Source organism: Neofelis nebulosa, chromosome 14 (genome assembly GCF_028018385.1).
Source record: "Neofelis nebulosa isolate mNeoNeb1 chromosome 14, mNeoNeb1.pri, whole genome shotgun sequence".
Lineage (NCBI taxonomy): Eukaryota > Metazoa > Chordata > Mammalia > Carnivora > Felidae > Neofelis > Neofelis nebulosa.
The window spans coordinates 66,915,532-66,937,048 of record NC_080795.1 but is presented as its reverse complement, the minus strand read 5'-3'; the positions used below and the strand labels follow the sequence as shown (position 1 = coordinate 66,937,048).

General features: G+C 46.4%; 1 protein-coding gene and 1 long non-coding RNA gene across 4 annotated transcripts in view; one reads left to right on the top strand and one right to left on the bottom strand.

Annotated features, from left to right (window-relative positions):
- The window catches only part of ANXA13 (annexin A13), a 51,401-nt gene extending 32,353 nt beyond the window's left edge, over positions 1-19,048 (top strand). For all 3 annotated transcript variants that reach the window (XM_058698999.1, XM_058699000.1, XM_058699001.1), the window contains 8 exons: positions 3,290-3,460; positions 5,778-5,811; positions 5,917-5,996; positions 6,599-6,667; positions 7,321-7,422; positions 12,100-12,175; positions 15,513-15,625; positions 18,462-19,048. In XM_058698999.1, the coding sequence (XP_058554982.1) occupies positions 3,290-3,460; positions 5,778-5,811; positions 5,917-5,996; positions 6,599-6,667; positions 7,321-7,422; positions 12,100-12,175; positions 15,513-15,625; positions 18,462-18,581 (765 nt within the window). In that variant the 3' untranslated portion in view covers positions 18,582-19,048. The remainder of the gene's footprint in view (positions 1-3,289; positions 3,461-5,777; positions 5,812-5,916; positions 5,997-6,598; positions 6,668-7,320; positions 7,423-12,099; positions 12,176-15,512; positions 15,626-18,461) is intronic.
- On the bottom strand, positions 371-20,330 carry LOC131494580 (uncharacterized). The gene is made up of 2 exons (XR_009253464.1): positions 19,301-20,330; positions 371-1,459 (listed from the first exon to the last, which is right to left on the bottom strand). It is a non-coding gene; the product is annotated as an uncharacterized LOC131494580 (long non-coding RNA).
- Positions 20,331-21,517: the final 1,187 nt, after the last annotated feature.

Here is a 21,517-nt window from a genome sequence, read left to right as displayed (position 1 = left end):
TTTTCTTTCATTTGTTTTGTTGTTGTTGATGTTATGTATCGATTTTTTTAAGTATGCAGTAGGCTTTCTATTTTCTTTATTAATATAAGATGAACACAATTTAACCTTTTCTTTTTTTTAGGTTTTTTTTTTTTTTGAGACACAGAGAGAGGGAGAGAGAGCAGGGGCGGGGGCAGAAAGAGAGGGAGAGAGAGATCCCAAGCAGGCTCCGCACTGTCAGCACAGAGCCTGATGGGAGGCTTGAACTCATGAACCATGAGATCATGACCTGAGCTGAAATCAAGAGTCGGATGCTTAACCGACTGAGCCACCCAGGTGCCCCTACAATTTAACCACTTTTTACTGTCATTAGAATTATCAGCGTGCAAAATGAATATTAATTATCATGCTATATTCTAATACATGTTTATAAAACCTTTACAGTTTCAATCCCTCCATGTATAAATAGATATAGAGATGGGTTTTCTTACTTATTTGACATTGGGCAGACAATAATCTCTTTAGGCCTTGGTGTCCTCACATACAGAATGAAATGTAATTCTCAGGTTGCTGAGAGAATCGAACAGGCTAATGGCAGCACATATCAGTAAAGGGAAGCTATCCTAGGTACGATTGTTTCCATTTTATAGAGAAGAAACCTGGAGCTCCTCTGTTTCCATGACTCAAGCAAAATCACACACTTAGTAAGAAAAAGAACTGACACTCCCATCCCAGTCTTCTGACTCCAGGGCCAATGTCCACTCCTGAAGAACTCATTGCCACGAGAGGAGCTATTTATTTCTACACTAAATGGCCCACATGGCTGCACTTTTATAGTTTTTCTGCTTCTCTCTTCAGAATCAGGCTTGTCAGTGTCATTCCTTGATGACATTGATGAAAGTCTGTGAATCTTCAGCTCAGCTGCATGGAATTGAATTGAATGACGTTGAACTTTTATGCTTGTCGGCACGCCTAACTGTAGCAGCCTCTCAAGTGCTATGTGTACCCCCACCCTACTGACATGGAAAGTCAGATACAGGCTTCTTAAACTTGAGTGGAAAGCAGAGTAAATGAGTTCGAGGTGAGGACTTAGGCGCTCTGCTAAAGATAAAGTAGGCATGCTCTAGCACCAAACTTTGCAATACCAACACGTGCCAATCTTTGCTTACTTTCCAGTTCGTGGCTGTTTCAGACAGTTGAGACTGCCAAGGAGGGGGTCTAGAATCACATCTGAAGCTCAAAGATGTTAGAAACAGGCAAATCAAAGTCCCCATGGCAACCGAGTTCCAAAGAGAACTCTCATCCCAAGGTGACACCGCTAGTGAGCCAGAAAACCGGGATTAGAGCTGAGATATCCTGAGCCGGCTTCTGTGTCCAAACAGAATGTAAACACACAAGGATCTGTTTTCATGCTTGTGGCTTGTAAGAGTAGGCAGCTGGGGTTTCTCTTCTCTGAAGTTCTACGCAATGCCCATCTGACCTGAAAAAAAAAACATTTCCAGTCTTTGGATGGATCCACACTGTAGAGTACTGACCAAAGGCCTGCCTTTAGAGGATGCAGCGTTAGATGGAGCAGCTGCCTGAAGACAGAGGCAGTGATACCACGGCCCCCACATAAGACTGCAAACCTCACTCATTAGGCAAAATCTTCCGGGTTTTTTTCCCAGGCTCAGAGCTCAGAGGTTCATAAAAGAAACAGTTGATTAGCCTTCTCTTAGAAAGTTCCTTTCAGGGTGGAATAATAGTAATACCCACTTACTGAACATTTAAAGTGTTCCAGGCTTGGGCTTTGTCTCAGTTAATTCTCCCAACAACCCTGAGTTGAGTCTATTGGGGTGCCTGGGCTCAGTCGGTTGAGCGTTGGACTTCCCCTCAGGTCATGATCTCATGGTTTGTCAGTTGAAGCCCAGAGTTGGGCTCTGTGCTGACAGCTCAGAGCCTGGAGCCTGCTTTGGATTCTGTGTCTCTGTCCCTCTCTGCCCCTCTCCTGCTCGTGCTCTGTCTTTCTCTCTCTCTCTCTCAAAAAATAAACATTAAAAAAAAAGAGGTGAGTCTCATCAGACCCCCATTTTTCAGAGAAGGAAACTGACAATTGGTTAAAGTACATTTCCAAGGTCACACGGCTGCTGTGATCATGTCATTAGCCATCATGCCACATTGCTGAGTGGCCACACCTACTCTGTGATGTAATTTGAGTTCCTAAGCTGCTAACTGCTCCGTGAGTCCCCAGTCTGACCCACATCTGGACACGAGGTTCCCTCTTCAAGGTCCTTCACTAAAGTTGGGACATTGGTGACACTAGTTAGACTGAACACCAATTTTTGTCCCTTTTGTCACTAACCCATCATGTCAGAGATACACAGGTAGGAGCAGGCAGTTCACCTATAAGACTGCACCTCCCAAAAAACATCCTTGAAGATGGACACTTGCTAAAAACAGACGCCAGTGGGCATTTCATATACTTCATTTCTTCCTTAATGTATTTTCATTTCTTCTCCCTACCTGAGTGCTTTCCCACGTGTGTCCCTGTCCAGATTTAACAAGTTAACCAAAGTGACTACACATCTGGTTTGCCCAGGGTGGCCCTCGTTTATTCGTGTTATGCCACTGTAATTACTGCTAGTTTATTATTTCCCCCATTCACTCTCAAAACCACCTCAGGGGGGGCCTGGGTGGCTCAGTCAGTTGAGCGTCTCACTCTTGATTTTGGCTCAGGTCATGATCCCAGGGTGTGGGATCAAGCCCTATGTTGGGCTCCATGCTGAGCATGAAGCCTGCTTGAGATTCTCCTTCTGCCCCTCTCCTCCACTCACTCTCTCTCTAAAACAAAACAAGAACCATTTAAATTTGGATGACAAATGATCTGATCCCCCAGAGACAACAAACTCATGTTTCAGGCCTTTCTAGTCACGCAAGTGTTTGGGGGGGAGTCCTTCATTTTTTTGAGGGCAGTAAATAGAAATGATGCCAATACCTCTCCCCTCTCCTGCCAGGGCTATTCTGGAGTTCAGCGAGAAGGCTCTCTGAACCCTAAACTATCCAGCAAATGCTGTTTGTTATTGTGATTCATCTTTGGGGTCTCCAGCCCTGAGCAAGGGATCTTCTCTGCCTCTCTGCCAGTCCCAGAGGAAGTCACAGTGACGACTGTCCTCCAGAGCAGGTCACTCATGTCACTAGAGCTCTGCCCAGCTCACTCCCCTTCCCCATGTGTCCTTGGCAATCTTCATGTTGACCCTAAGGCCATGCAGCGGGAAGCCTGTCCTCTGCTTTGGGCCATTCCCCAGTCAGGGCTCCCGCTATCTTCCTCCAGGACCTGGAGGAGGTGTTCAAGAGCGAACTGAGTGGAAGCTTTGAGAAGACAGCCTTGGCCCTCCTGGACCGCCCCAGCGAGTACGATGCCCGCCAGCTGCAAAAGGCCATGAAGGGTCTGGGCACAGATGAGGCAGTGATCATCGAGGTCCTGTGCACAAGAACCAATAAGGTGAGTGCCAGCCAGCCAAGCCCTCAGCCCCAGCCCCTGAAGGAACATCCAGATGCCCATCAGAGAGGGTTGCAGCAGGCAGAAGGAAAACTACACCTCACATTCCATTCGTGAGGTGAGCAAGTGTCTGGACAGAAACATGTCTGTTTGGCACGTGCAGGAGAGATCTTCCAATCTTCCAGCTGTCAGTCTTCGTGTTTCCACCTCTGGCTTGACAGAATAGATCCTTCCAGAATAGCTGTGTCAACGCAGATTTTGTATTTCTGAAAGGAATGCATAGTTTTATATGCAGGAGGCAAGATTCTGCTTTCCTCCACCCAGCCTGACTTTGCAGGTCTTCGGCACAAATAATGCAATAAATGGGCTAAGCGTGTTTGTGCAGCTGCCTTGTCCATGGCTGTCATCTAGCATAGAGTACAAAAAGGACCATAAAGAGGCAGGGAAGCAGTTGGTGCAGAGGGGATCCCCGTGAACACCTCTCGTGGCTGCCAGCACCTTCCTGGAGGTTTCCATCTACTTCTATCAGCAGACCTCTCCCCCTGTCCCTGGGCACATGCTGCCATTTCAGGAGCTGAAAAGAGCCTTTGTTAAGGCTTTAGTCAAAGCTCATTCATCTTTGGTTCCAGAAGCCACGAGGGCCAAGGAATTCACCACGAGTAGAGAGGGTCCACAAATCATTATTTGGAGACCCCCACTCTCTGCTGCAACCACTCATCATGTAGAATGGGGGAAGTCCAGCAAGGAAAAAGCCAGAAAGTCCCCAACATCCTTGAGGCCTCCAGGTAGGAAACAGAAGCAGTGTTTGGAGCCAACAGCAAGGAAGAACTTCAACAGATCTCTGATGCTAGAACAATACTTTAAAAGCCTTGCATGTAGATGACCTTGGGTTGGTTCCTTCTGCTCAGTCTGTGGGGTCCAGCACATTTCTCCAAACCCCTGAACCCCTTTCCTCAGCATCCCTGGACTTCTTTTCTTTCCACAAGATAATAAAAACCCTCCATTTCAAGGAGTTTTTGTTCAGGAAGGGTCAGCGAAGGAGGATGGTATCAGTCCGGTCCTGCAGTTATACGGTGTTCCCAGTCGAGGTCCCCCACCTTCCAGAAGCTCCACAGTCCCAGCCAGGAGGCGTCCAATATTAGGGTAATCGGCAGGCTGCCTTGGCAAGAAGGTTCTGATCATTATTTTTCTAATCTCACTTGACCACATGTGGTTCCCCCTCAGCCTAGTTTCTTTCAAGCCCTGCTCTCAAACAACAAACAAGCTCTTTTTCTCCCCCACAATCAAATCGATCTGACAATAAAAAGAACAGTAGGGAGAGAGCAGGCCTTGGGTTCAGGCACATCCTGGAAGTGGGTTAGAAGGAGAACAGAAAGAGTTTCATGGACACAAGTGGTCAGCCCCCACCAATTCCCACATCCTCCGGCCCCCCAGGCTCCCCCCGTCCCATTGTCCCTACTGCCTTTTCCCTGGCCTGCTGCTAACTCTTAAACAGTTTGCCAGTGAACATCTGGGGAACGCCTGCTCCTAGACACTGCTGGCCTAAATGTAAACTGAGGCAGCTCCTGACGGGGCCACTTAGCCTGAGTCATTGAAACACAAAGCACATCTTCCCAGTACACACCCCAGAGAGAAACTTGCAGCCCTGCACGCAGCACATTGTTTACTGCATGAAGCCTTGTGTCAAGTAGGGAAAAAATTGGAAGCAACCTGAATGTACATCCATCCGAGGCTCGCTAAATAAACCATGGCTTGCTGTAGGCCAGGACGTTTTGTATCCACCTAAAAAATACTAGGTGACTATGGATAAGCATAGCTGGATCCCCAAGACACATTACTGAGTGAAAAAATAAGTCCAAGAACAACACATACAGTATTCCACTTTGGAAACACATACACAAAATAATTCTATATGTTTTCAGTAGCACACCTATCTGTATACAAATGCAAGGAGAAATGCTTGGGAAGATACCCACTGTGTGACACCAGCCACCTGAGTAGAGATGGGAGCGTGAGACAGAGTGAGGAGGCAGCAAAGTAAGACATTAGCTTAGCTGTGGTAGTTTTGCTTTTAACTAAGGAGAATGTATGCGTGTGTTTGGTGTGTGGTTTGAGATGTTTGCACCCGGGGGCTTCTTCACACCTCCAGGGACCCGCCCCAGGCCTAGGCCCTGAGCCATAGGATGGCTCTCTTTGGAGGAAGTCACGGAGGCATGATGTGTCTGGAGACAGGTTCTGGCCACTTCCCTGTGTATCTCTGTGTCTCCTACTGTTCAACCCCACCTTGGAGTATTGATTTTTGTTTTATTACCCTTCCTAGGAGATCATGGCCATTAAAGAAGCCTACCAAAGGTGTAAGTGACCTTTTGTTCTGACTTTGGATAAAGAATGTTCCTTTCAAAATACCTCCGGGAAATGAAATCATCTGCTTTCTCTCCTCCCTTTTCCTTCTTCGAAAGTGTTTGACAGGAGCCTTGAATCAGATGTCAAAGCTGATACAAGTGGAACCCTAAAGAAAATTCTGGTGTCCCTGCTACAGGTAAGATCAGGCCCACCAAGGGGAATATCTCCTTTGATCAACACAACTAGTTACAGACCTTAATTGCACCTGTAAAATCTCCTTTTTATATTAACATAACCTAACATCGTGGGAGTGACAGCTTATATTCACAGGCCGCACTCAAGGGAAGGGGGTCATATAAGGGTTGGACCACTCAGGATTCCGCTGGCCACACAGGGCTCAGGTTAGAATTCAGAACCTTCCATGACCAAGTTTCAGGGTTCTTCAGCACTGGGAACCCCCGAGAGGTGAAATAAGATATTTTGAAAGGATCACTATTAGCTTTCCAATGGAGTCACTCCAGGGAACATCACGAGGTTGCTTTCAGCCTGCTTAGAGGTCAGTGGGGTTTGTGAGCCACCCTGGTTTCTACGAGAAAAACTCAAGTGTTGTTTCAGAAGCTACCCTGTTTATCAGTTGTGCCTAAAGATGGCAGCAAAGAGCAACACTGCCACTTTGCCAGGTTCCATCTCCTCCAGACCACCCTTCTGAAATCACCCCCAGCTTTCCAGGACTTTCTCTTTTTGTTTTCTGTGGTCAAGTGGGAACTCAAGTTAATAACAACGTGTCAATTTTTCTAGGCTAATCGTGATGAAGGAGATGAGGTGGACAGAGATCTAGCTGGTCGGGATGCCAAGGATCTGTATGATGTAAGTGTGCAGATGCACCAGTCCCCGCCAATTCTTTGTCCTTTTTAAAGTTTCTTAGCACTATTTTCAACAAATATTCCTCTGTTTCATGCAAATGGGAGTTTCTTGAGAAATAAGCATGATCTTTAAAGTATTTTCAATATATACAGTCTTTGTGAACCTGTAAGAATTGTTCCTATTCTTGGGGCGCCTTGGTGGCTCAGTTGGTTAAGTGTCCGACTTGGGCTCAGGTCATGATCTCATGGTTTGTGGGTTCGAGCCCCACGTCGGGCTCTGTGCTGACAGCTCAGAGCCTGGAGCCTGCTCTGGGTTCTGTCTCCCTCTCTCTCTCTGCCCCTCCCTGGCTCACAGTCTGTCTCTCTCTCTCCCTCTCTCTCTCTCAAAAATAAAGAAAAATTAAAGAAAAGAAAAAGAATTGTTCCTATTCTTGCATTTCAGAGTTTACTGCTTCAGGTCCATTTTGGAACAATGAAGGTATAAATATTATAAATAGATGTGTGAAGTAAACTCTCAGGTATAGTGCTTAGTTGATCAATTTGACTTCTATTCAGTGCATATTTTATAACTGCCTGTAAGCAAGGCCTGGTCATAGAACAGTATATTCAGTCTTTTACGCAAAAGGCTTTTCCAAAATGTTTGCATTTGTCCTGCAGGCAGGGGAGGACCGCTGGGGCACTGATGAGCTTGCCTTCAATGAAGTCTTGGCCAAGAGGAGCCACAAGCAATTACAGGCCACCTTTCAAGCCTACCAGATTGTAAGTAAACAAGCACCAGGGCAATGGAGTTCACACCAAAACTACTATTTCCAAAAGAAGTCCAGATCAGGGATAAGGAACTGTGGGGGTGTTTTACAACAGCAGCTCTTAATCAGAGATGATTTTGCTTCTTCCCCACCTCAAGGAATAATTGGTAATGTCTGGAAACATTTGGGTTGTCACCTTGGGTGTTGGGGAGGCAACGCTAAGAGCATCTAGTAGGTCAAGGCTATTATACATCCTACAATGCACAGGACAGCCCCGCAACAAAGGCTTATCCAGCCCCAAATGTAGTGCCAAGGTTGGGAACCCCTGCTTAACAGCAGAGGCTAGGAAAACAGAGGAGTGTCAAGCTGAAGAGCAAAGCCCTAGAGTCAACATCCAGGTTCAAATCCATGTCCTATCACTGGCAGACTCTCTGTCCTCATTTGTAAAATGGGACAATAATCTTCATCGTCACACCCTCTTGGGCTTCTTTCAAGAGTTAAATAATATAGAGGAGCCCCAATGGCTCAGTCGGTTAAGCGTCTGACTTCAGCTCAGGTCATGATTTCACTGTTCATGATGAGTTCGGGGCCCCGCGTCGGGCTCTGTGCTGACAGCTCGGAGACTGGAGCCTGCTTAGGATTCTGTGTCTCCCTCTCTCTCCGCCCCTCCCCTACTCATGCTCTGTCTCTCTCTGTCTTTCTCTCAAAAATAAACATTAAAAAAAAAGTTAAATAATAAATGTTAAAGGCTCAGAATAGTACCTGGCATGTGGTAAGCACACAAATGTTCTCTCTTACTATTATTCCAGTTCACAGTTGGGTTAACAGAGTGCCTACCACTCCCAAGACAGATGAGATATACCTCAGAGATACTCCTGAAAAGATGTGTATAAATTGCTGTTTACAATTATTTTTTATCTGATGATAATCTTAAGCCAACAAGATGAGTTAGTTACTTCAAAGCATTTAGTGGTGAGTCCTTCCTTGAAAATCAGTCTTTCATTGCAAGAAGCCTTTTGTGGAGTATCAGATTTTTTTGGTCTCCTATTTTATATTTGTAGAGTGCTTTTAACTATTCAAAGCACTTCTGTGCCCTGTATCTCATTCCAATTTCACAGCAATCCTGTAACGGTAATGTCGGCTAAGCAGCCATTGTTACCTACAACTGCTGGACAAGGAAAGTCTGTTATGAGTAAGGCGCCATCTGTAACTTATCAGGACCACACAGCAAGCCGGTAGCAGAAAGTGGATGAGAACAGCAAGATTCCCCAGCCCGAGCTTCTACCTCGGCGGGAGCTGGCCACTCCTCACTCGAAATAGCATTTCCTATGTGTTGCCAGCAGATGAAAAGACAATAAAGCTTGGGAATTTTATCATTACTGTATATAAGCCTGGAGGGCCTTTTGCTTTCAAATCATGCCCAGAGTCATGATCAAAGCCAGCTGACCCTGCGTTCCTCTGGCCTCTGCTCCTGGAACGGGGTAGACTCTGAGCTGGAAGACTTCTCCATGACCTACACCCTCTTCCCACGTGGCTGGAGCCATGGATGGAGTTTCTGGGGATGGCTGCCATTGGTGATCACTGTGGAAACACACATACATGTTAGCGCGCATGTGTGTGTGTGTGTGCGTGTGTGTGTGTGTGTGTGTGTGTGTGTGTGTGTGTGTATACACGAACTGCTAACGACCTACAAGGATATTCTCCAGGCCAATTGTTCTCAAAATTAATCCCCAAATAGCAGCATCAGTATCACTTGCGAACATGTTAAAAATGAGAATTCTCTTATTTAAAGAGAGAGAGAGAGAGAGAGAGAAAGAGAGAGAGAGAGACCTGGGTGGTTCAGTTGGTTAAGAGTCCAACTCTTGATTTCGGCTCAGGTCATGATGTCACGGTTGGTAGGTTCGACCCCCGCATTAGGCTCCATGCTAACAGTGCAGAGTCTGTTTGGGATTCTCTCTTTCAGCCTCTCACTCTGCCCCTCCCCTGCTGTCTCTCCCTCAAAATAAATAAACTTAAAAAAAAAAGAGAGAGGGAATTCTCAGCCCCACCCCTGGACCTACTGAATCAGATGGAGTCCTATAGTGTATGTTTCAACAAGTCTTTCCGGTGATTCTGGTGCCTGTTAAAATTGCAAAGGTCTGCTCTAGACCCCTAGCTCTATGAGCCAGAGCAAGTCATTAAGGATTCCGGACCTCAGTTTCCCCAACTGTAAAACAGGGATAACGATGGTACTTACTTCATAGGGTTAGTAAAGATTAATGAATTAATAGAAATAAAGTGCTAAAAATAAAGTGCTGGCATGCCATAGGTGTTCAGTAAACACCAGCAACTGTTAGTTGTCTCCTTATGTGAACCAATAAAGCCCAAATGGACAATAAAATAATTTTTTGATTTAGCGATTCTTTACATGAAACTAGCTCTAAAATACTACCTGTTCCTCTATTCCCAAAACTTCCCCAGAACATCATCTGTTTTGATTCTTATCACTGATTTTTGTGAGTTCACCCTGATCTCATGACCCTAGTTCATAAGTTTTCACAAGGGTCTCTGGCTAAAAGCAATAAACCGCTAGCATGAGATCATGGGAGTCTATTACGTTGCATAGCTTGCCCTGGCATAGAGATGAATTTTTATTTTTGGCATGAAAACTTTAGGGTTTTGCCCTCTAAGCTTGAGTCTTAACTACTGACGCTCCCAGAAATCCTCACCAAGAAACTGCGTTTGCGGCCCTGCTACACCAGGCAGGAATATCACCGTCCCGAAGGTGACCAAACATGAAAGGCTTGTGCAGCTATAAAGCTGAAGGAAGTTCCCTACGCAGGGCTTAGTATGAATTGTAGATACACATACCCACAGCGCGGGCACACTGCGTCCCCACCGCATCAGTCACCACTTCTCTCCTGTCCTCTCCTGTCCTGAGCTTGTTCCAGAGCCTCCAGTCCTGTACCTTCTGTGGCCAAACCCAGAGGGCATAGGATTCTGCTATGAGAATGCTGTCACTATGGGTGAATAGGTTTTGAAAGAAAGAAATGTCTCCCCTATTCTTCTAGTAATCTCCCTACGGTCAACGCTACCTGGTAACGAGAGGCCTTTGAGGCTTGTGTGGAATCTACCCCAGTGATGTTTTTTGTACTAAGATCAGAAAACCTGATCTGTCTAAAGAGCCCCCTAAGAATTAAGTGTTCCGGGAACTGAAGTGAAAAGCCTGCCATTGGCAAAGGAGATTCACTTGGGCCAGTCGATTGTTTTCCATTTGTGTTCTCTGGAGCCCCTGGAGGTGCCTTGGTAGCTACCAGGAGGGGAATGTGGGCAGGAGGTTGATAGAGAAGAGGGGGCAATGTGAACAGTGCCCCCTGGAGTTGTGTGGCAAAAAGACTGAGAAAGCAGAAACCTGGCAATGCTGTCCCAGCACTAACAATAGAAACAGAAAGCGGTTTAAAGTGAGGATTATTTTTTTAGTAAACGCAGACCCGTGTGAACAAGATGTCCTCTTGAAATGCAATCTCAGCCTACAGAACAAGAACGCTGTTCATGGGAAAGTGGTACCAGTCCCTTCTGAAACACCAGCTCCCACATCAAACCCAAGAGAGGCCAGGAGCAACTAAGGAAGGGACAGAAATGAAAGCCCCCAGCCAATCCCCACCGTCTATGTCCCTTACCCACACCAGACCTCTAGGTGTCAAACCACGACAAGGAGACTGAGAAACCTCATTACATCTCGACCTCTCTCCCCCCCACATCAATTGTGCTTGCATCACAAAGGATATTTTGTTTACTAGTGTTTTCAGAATAAACTACGTACACTCTGACTGGTGTGTCCTCAAAGGCCCCAACTATTTATGGAACTACCGTTGTGTCATAGCCTCAAAAAATAACTTCTAAGAAAGAAGTTTCTGTATTCTTAATGCTTAACTGCACTTCCCCAAACCCAACAAAGAGTTCTCCTTTCTTTTATTTGCCTGCCCTGAGTTTGGCCCAGGTGGTACTTGCATTAAGCATTGTCACAATACACTCTGAACTTCAGCTTCTGTAAATATTTGGAAAGAAACCCAGCGTGTAATGCTGTGCAGAGTGATATGTGAGCCGGTGGTGAATATAGGATCATTTAGAATCACCCCCAGAGTGAAGGAAAGTGACGTTTTGACATGGTCAGCCCCCTGGCTTCCAGCCCACGCAGCCCCATTCTATCAAAAACGTTGGACCAAGTCCTTACCGTGAACTTCACAGCCTGTACTACTTATGTCACCCAAACTGTGGGTGGCTGAGTCCCCAGTCCCAGGACATGGGAGATGAGAAAAGTGTGGGTAAGATGATTAATAACCACAACCTCCTAGAGAATTGGAAATGAAAAGAATTGTAAGAACATATTGGAAACTAAACTATTACAGAGATGTAAAGAATTATTTTACAATATATATTCATTGTTCTTCCACTCCCAATTTTACAGGTGAGGAAACTGAGGCCAAGGGAATTGTCCTGATCCAAGGAAGGGATCAAATCCATTAGGGGTCAAAAGTCATCAGCCATAAGAGCCCCCACTCAAATGTAAGGCATGGAGCAGGATAGGTTCCTTAAAGTCACGTGACCAAATCTGGAAGAGTTTAGTGCTTTTTGTAGAGAAGTGACCCCAGGAGTGCCAAAGCCCAGAGCAAGACCTGTGATAATGGCTGGCCTTTGATTGTCCTTCCAGCTCATCAACAAAGACATCGAAGAGGCCATTGAAGCAGAAACGTCGGGAGACGTGCAGAAGGCCTACTTAACTCTTGGTAAAGTAAACCTAGCAGAGTCCCTGACTTAGGGTGGGCTCCCTGGAATCAGGCTTGGAGTCGGAGGTTTGCATGTGGGAAGACTTTAGGGAATAGTTCGGGAACAACACACCTCAGCAGCATTGGGTAAGGGAGAGAGTAAGCATGACGCAGCTGTAACGGGGGGCGGGGGCTTTGCTGGTCCCCCATGGAGCCCTGGAGCCAGGAGGCAAGGGGGCAAGGTGTTTAAACCACACACCAAGCAACCGGTGGATGCTGGCCGCAACCCCGGAGCATTTGCCATGGTGGGTAAGGCAGGGCCTTGGAGGGCCATTTCTGGGGGGGAGGGACTCAGCTGTGAGCAGCCAGTAGGCCGCAGATGGAATGAGTGCTTTGGTCCCAAAGAGGGCCTCTGGGCGATGCATCATGGCATCCACTACAGTCTCATTAAGATCGTGGGTCAACGAGAAGAGCATCTGTCAACAGGCTACAGCATTGTCTAGTCTCAGGGAGCCATATGTGGTTCAGCCAGGTTTCCAACCTATGAACAAGTTTTTGCATATGCCTGATGGCTCGAGGGTGTTCTTTTCCACTTGATTCCCTTCAACATTTAGAATGAATGAGGTCTCTTGAGAAAGAGTGGGGAGGGAGACCAGATCTTTATTGTGCCAAGCAAGCACACCAGCACCTTCTCTCCAGGTGTTGCCCATAGGCAGGAAAGAGCAGAGAGACGGGCATGGGGCTGTGTCTGGCAGGCTCCTTTCTTCCTTTCTGCAAGCCCCGGAATGAAGCCATTGTCCATTGTCCATACTCTCCTTTGGTGAGGAGTCGAGGGCACCATCTCAAATAGCACAAGAAACGGAAAGACGGATCCCCGGAAGAGGAAGAATTGAAAAAGTAGTCCTGGAAGTTAAAAAATGTGCTCTACCTGCCAAACTTTTTGTTTTGCTTTTTGTGGGGGCTTTAAAAAATTTTTTTAAACAATGTTAGCAATTGATTTTTTTTAGTCCGTCCTCATTTTGCATTCAAATTAGCAGGGCCTCTACTAATTTGACCTCTACCATGATATACAGAGGCCTAAACATCCCTAGTGTCACTCCTGACCCCAACTGGACATACATGGACGACTGTCCTTGGGGCTTAAAAGATGAGTCTCTTAAGTAAATGGAGGGATCCCCTAACAGCCTGACTCAAAGGCTCCAAATTCTTCCTTTCTGTGCTGGCAGTGCAAAGAATCAGGAAAATACCAGAGTTCAGTCAGAAGATTATACCAATGATGATAATCCACTATCAATATTATTAACAGTAACAAAACCATTCAATTGTTTAACATTTAGTTAGCATCTACTGGGGCTGGGGGTTGCGCTTGGTGAAGGGATCAGAGGTAAATAGGTCCAGTTCTTGCTCTTAGGAAGTTTCAAGTCCATGGTGGAAACAAACAAATCAGCAGATTAGGTTACAGTAAAGATAAAAACAAAAACAACCGGAGTGAGGAGGGTACAGAGGAAGGAAGGGCCACATCCCTGGAGACGGGGAACATAAAATGCAGGACTTAGGTATGCTCCGGTGGTAGGAAACTTCAAAGTGATTAGAAACGACCTTAAGTATAAACCACACAAGCTGTAGAGCATGACTTTACAGTTGTATTTTCGAGACACTTCCCACCCCCACTCATACCTGACTCATAAAGATGCCGGTTTATGGTTAAATTTGAGACCAAATGAGTCCTACCACTGGCATGCTCTGAGGCAGCACTTTTCCAGTGGGCTCCAGGGCCCACCTGCACCAGAATCACCTATAGAGAGGTGTGTGAAAATACAGATTCCTGGGCCCCATCTCAGGCTCCCTATTAGAATCTCCAAGAATGGAGCCCAGAAGCCACACTTTTACAAGCTCCCCAAGGGATTGTCTTCTCCTCATGATGGCTGGCTATCCTGCCTTCCAGATACCACAGGGTATATGCCCACATTTTCCCTGGCTAGCCCTATCCAGACTCTTGAGGGATTCTTTTGGCAGCTAACAACAGACGTTATTCACCAGGCATAGATTGCATACAATAGAAAAGCTGAGAATTCTCTTCCCAGAACATCAGGAAGAAGGAATGTCAGGGGAGAAGACACCTATGAAGGGTTGGAACACACGGACATTAGGCATTTCAGCATCAATGTGTCCTGCCTGGGAGGGGGTCTTAAGTGAGTCTCAAGTATGCCACTCCCCAAATTGACAGGCTCCCCCCACCAACCACCACCAATCCAGCAGCTTTTTGGATTGTTCTCAGGATAAAGAGGTCAGACACCTGGGGCTGGGCTTTTCTGTTCTCCTGAAACTCTGGTGGCTTCCACATGGCCTATAAAAGAGACAGACCCCCAACCTAGACGCTACTTCCCTAATCCTGTTCCCTTCTAATTCTCGGAAGCATCAATCATATAGGCAATTACATAGAAAACAAGAGTTCCCATCCCAGGACATATCAAGGATGCACATCCCACACTTACGCTCAATGTATTACTTGCTATCAATCACTAACATCAAAAATGTTAAGTGTTCTACGTAAATGCCAACACCTAAAGAGTAAATGGTTCGTTTCCCCAAAGTGTTTGTCCTGATGGGCCCCCCAAGCATGGGAGGAGGGGAGAGGAACAATGATTTCTCCCCAGGAGTAGAGAGGCACTGTGCTTCACTAATCTGTGGATTAGATCAAAGCTGGCAGGCAAGGGGAGGACCAGAAAAGAGCAGCTAGCAAGAACACAGGAAGGTGGTCTGTAGACAGCATCAAACATTTCATGAGGCCGCATCCCAGATGGAGAGCTCAGACTGTGGGGCACTTGGAAAAGATTCCAAGATGAAACTCACCGAGCAAACCCAGTGAGGAAAAACAAAGGGCGGGAAAGATGTTTAGCACATCCTGGCGGCAGTCCAGCTGAGTGAGTCTTCGAGATTCTGAAGTTTTATTACAGCAGAGTCCCCAGCCAATCTGTATTTCCCCTCTGAACCCAACGCCAGCATCAGAGATTTCATTCAGATAAGAAAAGTTACTCCTGCTGGTAAGAACCATGAACTTGGCAGGGAAAGCCTAAGGGTGGCCGCAGCGTTCCTCCTCCCCTGAAGGGTCTTCAGGGACCAGCAGAGGGGTTTTGACTCAGTTCTTGGTTGAAGAGCCCAGGTGCCCTGACCCGGGGGAATCTTCCAGATCCCACTAGAGTGTGAAGTCTGCTCCTTTCAAACACCTGTCTCACAACTGAGTCAGCTCCGAGGACAGCCAGGTGATACGGGGGCCAGCTCTGTTCCTTCGGAGGGTCTCCATGTTCTTCAACAACATGTAAAAGCCTCACCTTCTCTTGTCCCTCGTCCTGCCCAGTGAGGTGTGCCCGGGACCAGGAGGGCTATTTTGCTGACCGTCTGTACAAGTCCATGAAGGGTGCAGGCACCGATGAGGAGACACTAATTCACATCATCGTGACCAGGGCTGAGGTAAGACACACTCCACTCCCAGCATGTGGGCCACCACTTCTCTTTTGGCCACCGCTGATGTCATCAACAAAGTTTTTCTCAAGGGTTTATTTACAGAAAAAGTGAAACAGAGACAGCCCTCATCTTCCCAGACTTTGTGGAAGACCTTGTGCCATGCTTCAATCTGTTTCTTTTTATAAAAACACAATAATGATAGTTGCTTCTATTTTTTCCATGTGTGGCTCCAGAGAGCTCGGGGCCTGTGCAGGGGGACCTGGGGGAGTGCAGCCCACGCTCGGCTCCACTGTAAGGAAGACGGACCAGAGACACTGAAAGGATGGGGACGGACGAGGTCACCCAGCAGCAGAGACAATGAGCAAATGACTGCCTCACTCCCCAGCCAGGCCTTTAATTAAACACACCACAGAAGCACAGCTTTGCACAAAAGACACATCAGTACAAGACAGTATTTCTCAACCTTTTAAAAAAATTTTTTTAATGTTTATTTACTTTTGAGAGAGAGAGACAAAGCACGAGCAGGGGATGGGGCAGAGAGAGAGAGAGAGAGAGAGAGAGAGACAGATCCTGAAACAGGCCTCAGGTTCTGAGCTGTCAGCACAGAGCCCGATGCGGGGCTCAAACTCACGAATCGCCACATCACGACCTGAGCGGAAGTCTGACGCTTAACCGACTGAGCCACCCAGGCGTCCCTCAACCTTTTTTAAAATTATTAGTAGTAATCGTCCCACTAAGGAGCCTTTGGGGGCCCAGTTTTTTCCTAATTGCCACTCCCCCAAAACATGAACACCACAGAGGGACTTTGTATCTGTTTATGTTCCGTTTACACATATTCTGTCATATTCTGTATGTATATATTGTGTTCTGTAAATACATCTATAGATTCTGTTCTGTATGTATGTGCGCGCGCGCGCGTGTGTGTGTGTGTGTGCACGCGCGAGCTTTGACATAAAAAGATTAAGGTTCTTTTCACCCTCTAAGAATGCATTTTTGCCCTGTTGGGAGCAATATCGCCCACCTTTGGGAAAGCATGACTGTAAGAAAGAGGGAGATGAGCACCCACGGCCTGTGAGCAGCTGTTGAGATTCAGCACTGATGCTCTGGCACACGGGTCACAGAGGGAAGGAGGGACAAGTGAAGGGGAAACGGCATCTCGACCACAGTGGGAGAAGCCTTGGAGAATGAAGTGTAACTGAGCACTTGAAAAACCACAGACATCTTCCCTCAAAAAAAAAATTGTTAAATGAAGGGGGACATATCCCAACCCAAATCCTGGCCCATGGCTTTGACAAATAATACTTAACATCTGACACCATTTTTAAATATAACTTAGCAACAAGACCGTTCTTTCGTTTTTATTTCTATTCCAGGAATTTCTCCTCCCCCTCCACTGTTCATAGTTTTCTTGTGGCTTACTGTCTGTTTCTCTTGCTCTCCCTTCCTTCCCTTCCCCATCTCTCTGCCACTATCCTGAGTTCTCCCCTCCACTGTCTCTCCAGATCTCCACGGTCTCTGTCTGTCTCTTAGCAAACCATCCCCATCCCCCCATGCTCCTGCCAAAGTCTCAAGAGATTCTGAGGCTCATAGAAGCATGTGCAACATGGAGCAGGGTGGGGATTCTGAAAGACCCCAGAGGGTTGGAACATTCTGGAGGGCCCACCAGAGCTCTGTCCCATCTTAGTATTGGCCACATGTCCTGGGATAGTTTAGGAGACTAAGCATCTCCTTGGAATGCTTCAGGCCCAGCCAGATATATTGGCTATACCTAATCTCCCCCAAAGCCTCATAATACTAGAACAGAACCCCGGTGTGCCCCATCCCACCCCCGCACTGACCCACACCATCCTGCCCCCTCCCCCAGCCAAGTAGCGGACAAGTCGGGGGACGGGGAGGGGGCACAGGCAACATCCTGCCGAGTCTCCCTCCTGCTCAGCATCCGCTTGGCACAATCCTTCATTCCCCTGCCTTCTGCTCTCATCTTCTTTCTTAGTTCATGCCTCCAACTGGGGCAGGAGGAAAAAGAACCAGAAGGCTGAATGATGGGTTGTGGATCTGTCTGGAATGCACGATAGAGTCTAAAGTTTTAAAAATTATAAAAAGAACACAACTCCTGGTTAAAGAGAGCTCTCTGCTTCCTTTACGAGACACACTGTGTTCTCTCTGTACTTACATCTTTTCTGTTGCCAGTATTGTCTCCCTCACTAGGTTCTAAGAATATCTGGAGTGGAACAATCTTTTTATTTGTTTTTCTTCTGAGTCCTCTGCCCATTTCCAGCACCCAGGTTTTTCAAGCTTTCAATGAATTAGGTCGAAAATAAGTCCTACAAATTGGTATTGATTTGAATTTTATTGATTGGCATTAATGGTCTTGCTGATCAGGGTACAAGAAGGAAACAAAAGCTTCATTTCAAATCTCTGTGTTGATAATTTTCTTAACCCTATACCAAGAGTCAGCAAATTGTGACCTGCAGGTGGGCCTGTTTTTATATAGGCTTGCTACCTAAGAATGATTCGTTTTTAAATGACTGTAAAAAACTCAAGGGAAAAATATTTTGTAATACATAAAAATCATATGAAACTCAAGTTTTTGTGTCCATAAATAAATTTATACTGGGATATATATATATATATTCGCCTCTGTAACCGGAGCTGGACTCGGCTTTCCTTTTCCCATCCATAAAATAATAGTAATAATAGTGATAGCCCCTACCTCCAAGGGTTGTGTTGAGGCATACATGAGCAAATGAGTGTAATGTATTCAGAACAGTGCCCACCTGCATTCATAGTGAACACCCTATAGATGTTCTTGTCCTCACTGCTGTCGTCATTTCTCCTACAGGTGGACCTTCAGGGGATAAAGGCAAAGTTCCAAGAGAAGTATCAGAAGTCTCTGTCTGACATGGTTTGCTCAGACACGTCTGGGGACTTCCAGAAACTGCTGGTGGCCCTCTTGCACTGAAGCAAGCCAGAGCAGTGGAAGGACAGAGAGGAGCCACCTTTGTCAAGAGCCCATTTCAAACCAGATTTGCAAATGTGACTCCAGCACAAAAAGTACTGAAGAGTTCTGGCTTATTTTCTTGCCAGCTTGAATACTGTAGCCAGGCCAAGCTGTTTAGGTGAAGGGCAGCAGCCTCAAGACACTTGTGCAGGTCACCCTGAGTGCTGGCTTAGCAAGTATCTGAGCTGCCTTTCAGCTTTCCTTTAGCGTGGCAACCTGAATGCTTTCTGAGCACAAATGAAATTCGCAGTTGATGAAAACACTATACTTGTAATAAAACATTCAGAAGAATATGTATCAAATAGAGGCGGGTAAAGACTGAATGGTTAAGGTACAGGGAAAACAAAATTAACCAATTCATCAGTGTTCCTTCTTTGCGTTCAATCTCAAATGCTCAATGTTAATTAAAGTGGATTATGCCCCCATCAGCTGCTTTTCCAAAGACTGGGTTGATTCGTTTTGGCTCTTGTCCTGGAAGTATATGACTTGTGAAATTCAAACATATGTGAGAAATGCATATAACAACTTTAATTAATAACCACCAAAGATAACAATCAAGGCTAGCAGTAAGGAAACAATTGAGGTGCCCATGTGGAATGTAACTAGGGGTAAGATTCACGGCTACCTTGTATAAATGGTTCTTCTTATTTCTCTAGACATTTGACCCACTTGAGCCTTACCTCTGATCTTCAAATACAATTAGGCTGGGCATGGTGCCAACAGGATCAAGGTCAATGGTCTGACTCTCAAACGGATTGGTTCCACACCAATAGAATCTCTGTTCAAGATGTTTGTCTCACAGCCATGAGTTACTAGACGTAGAGGGGTCTGTCAAGAGAACATGGACACTTTGATCCAATAATTACAGTTATCATTCATTGGGCGATTATTTGTGTCTGGCACTGCTCAGTAGCACACTTTCATGTCTAATCCTCTCAACAGCCCTATAAGGTTACTATTACTCCCATGTATCAGTTGAAGAAACTGGAGAGTTCATTCCCAGGCCAGTAATGTAGACCGATGCCTCTGTATTCAACAGAATGTTGCAAGTAAGTTAATATAGGCAGGTAAAACTCTCTTCCCATTAGCAAAAAGACGGTACACACAGGTCTGCCTGAAGGAATTGGGGAATAATTCACAGAGATGTATTAATGCTGGATGTTGAAGAATGTGGAAGAATGTTCTCCAGAGAAACAAAATAAGAAGGGTAAAAGCAGAGGCTCAGAAGCATGAGGGAGCAGGATATGTTCAGGAAGTGGTGAAATCCATTCTCCTGGGCATAGATGCGGTGAAAGGAGGGAGAGGGTTGGGGAGGCAGGCCATGAAGCTGCTGAAAAGTTTGTTTGGATCACATTAGCAATGGTTTTGCCTGCCAAGCGTGGGCCCGGTCCTTTGGGCAATGGTGGGGGCGGGGGTCACTGGAGATGTTTAAGGAGTGAGAAACATGATCAGTTTGGGGCTTTAGCCATTGACTTGGTGGTGCAATCAACATACAGCAAATAGCCCAAACTCTCAGTATAAAAGTATATATCATGGTGTGCCTTTCTAGTGGCTATAAAATGGTGACTGACACATTAAGAAGTTATGATAACATCTGTGTCCTCCACATGCTGCTTTATCAGTCTAGCAGTCATTGTTGTCATTATGAGCTTTAATACATAAAAAGGTTTTCTAGAGCCAAGCTCAGTGATAGAACATACTCATGTTTACTTATTTGTTGCCAAAGCTGCTTTTAAAAACAGAAACAAGACAACCAGTTCTTGGGTTCTGAACTCACGGTAAGGATAGAAAAACAAACCAACAGAGTGAAAGGAGATCTATTAAAAACAGCCACTGTTGGAGATTGTTGAAGGCCATCACTCACACACAGAGGAGAGGAAGATATTTCACAGGCGAGGAAACAGGCTGAGCAAGGCTGAGGGGAAATGTCATTTACTTGCTTAAGTTCTCACACAGGAAATGCCGGAATTCAAACCTGCGTTCTTCTGACTCTAATGCCTGAGCCCTTTGCCACACTAGCTCAGGTCCACAAGTGCTCTCTCCAAAATTTTGCTGAGCAAGGCACTGGGTACCTCCTTCTGTAGCTGCTGAAAGCTGTTCACTGTTCACAGCAGAAGACCATTTCTGTGTGCTTGGCTGGGGGCTGCCTCAGGAGAAGTCTGAGCTGGTCTGTCCCAGGAATGCCCCACCCCATGGCAGACCAGGAATTTCCTGCTTCTCCTCTCCACACACCCTTGCCCTGCGCAAGTCCCACCTCACCGTTACCTAAGACCCCTGTTCCCAGAGCTGTCAAAAGGCAGGGCTTGCCTGTGGAGGGGGTTCCGGGGAGAAAGAAAGGACCAAGTTAGAAGAGAGAGAGGGTGAGAGCAACATTACCTTGTCACCCTCCCACTGAGTGACACTGTCCCCCACCCCTCACCCTTCTCCTGAGCCACAGCTCCTCCCCAGATATTTGGATAGATGGGGAGGAGTCTGAACACCACCTGTGGAGCTGCATCAGAAGGGAGCAGGTCCCATGGGTTCATGTGGTAACCTGCCAAACTTTTCCCCATGAAATTCTGTTCCAGTCCCCATTGGGCTCCATAACACTGCTCACCCAGCCTGAGTCACCCGGACATGGTAACATAGACCTTGGGGGCGCTTGCTTGAGTGAACCACTGCAGAAGCTGATGTTCCTTTGAGGAGCAAAGGAAGTCCCTGACCAACCAACATGGGAGATCCAGCCTCCCAGTTCCTCTCAGGATCTCTGGGAGTCCCAAGTGGTTCTCGTCCTGTAGGCCCACCCCTAACATTTGTGGGTCCCAGCCCATCTCCCTGCTTTTCCCTTTTCTGGGGGAGTGGGAGCTGATTTATAGCATTTGCTTATTTCTGTGGCCACCACGGTCAATTTCAAGCTA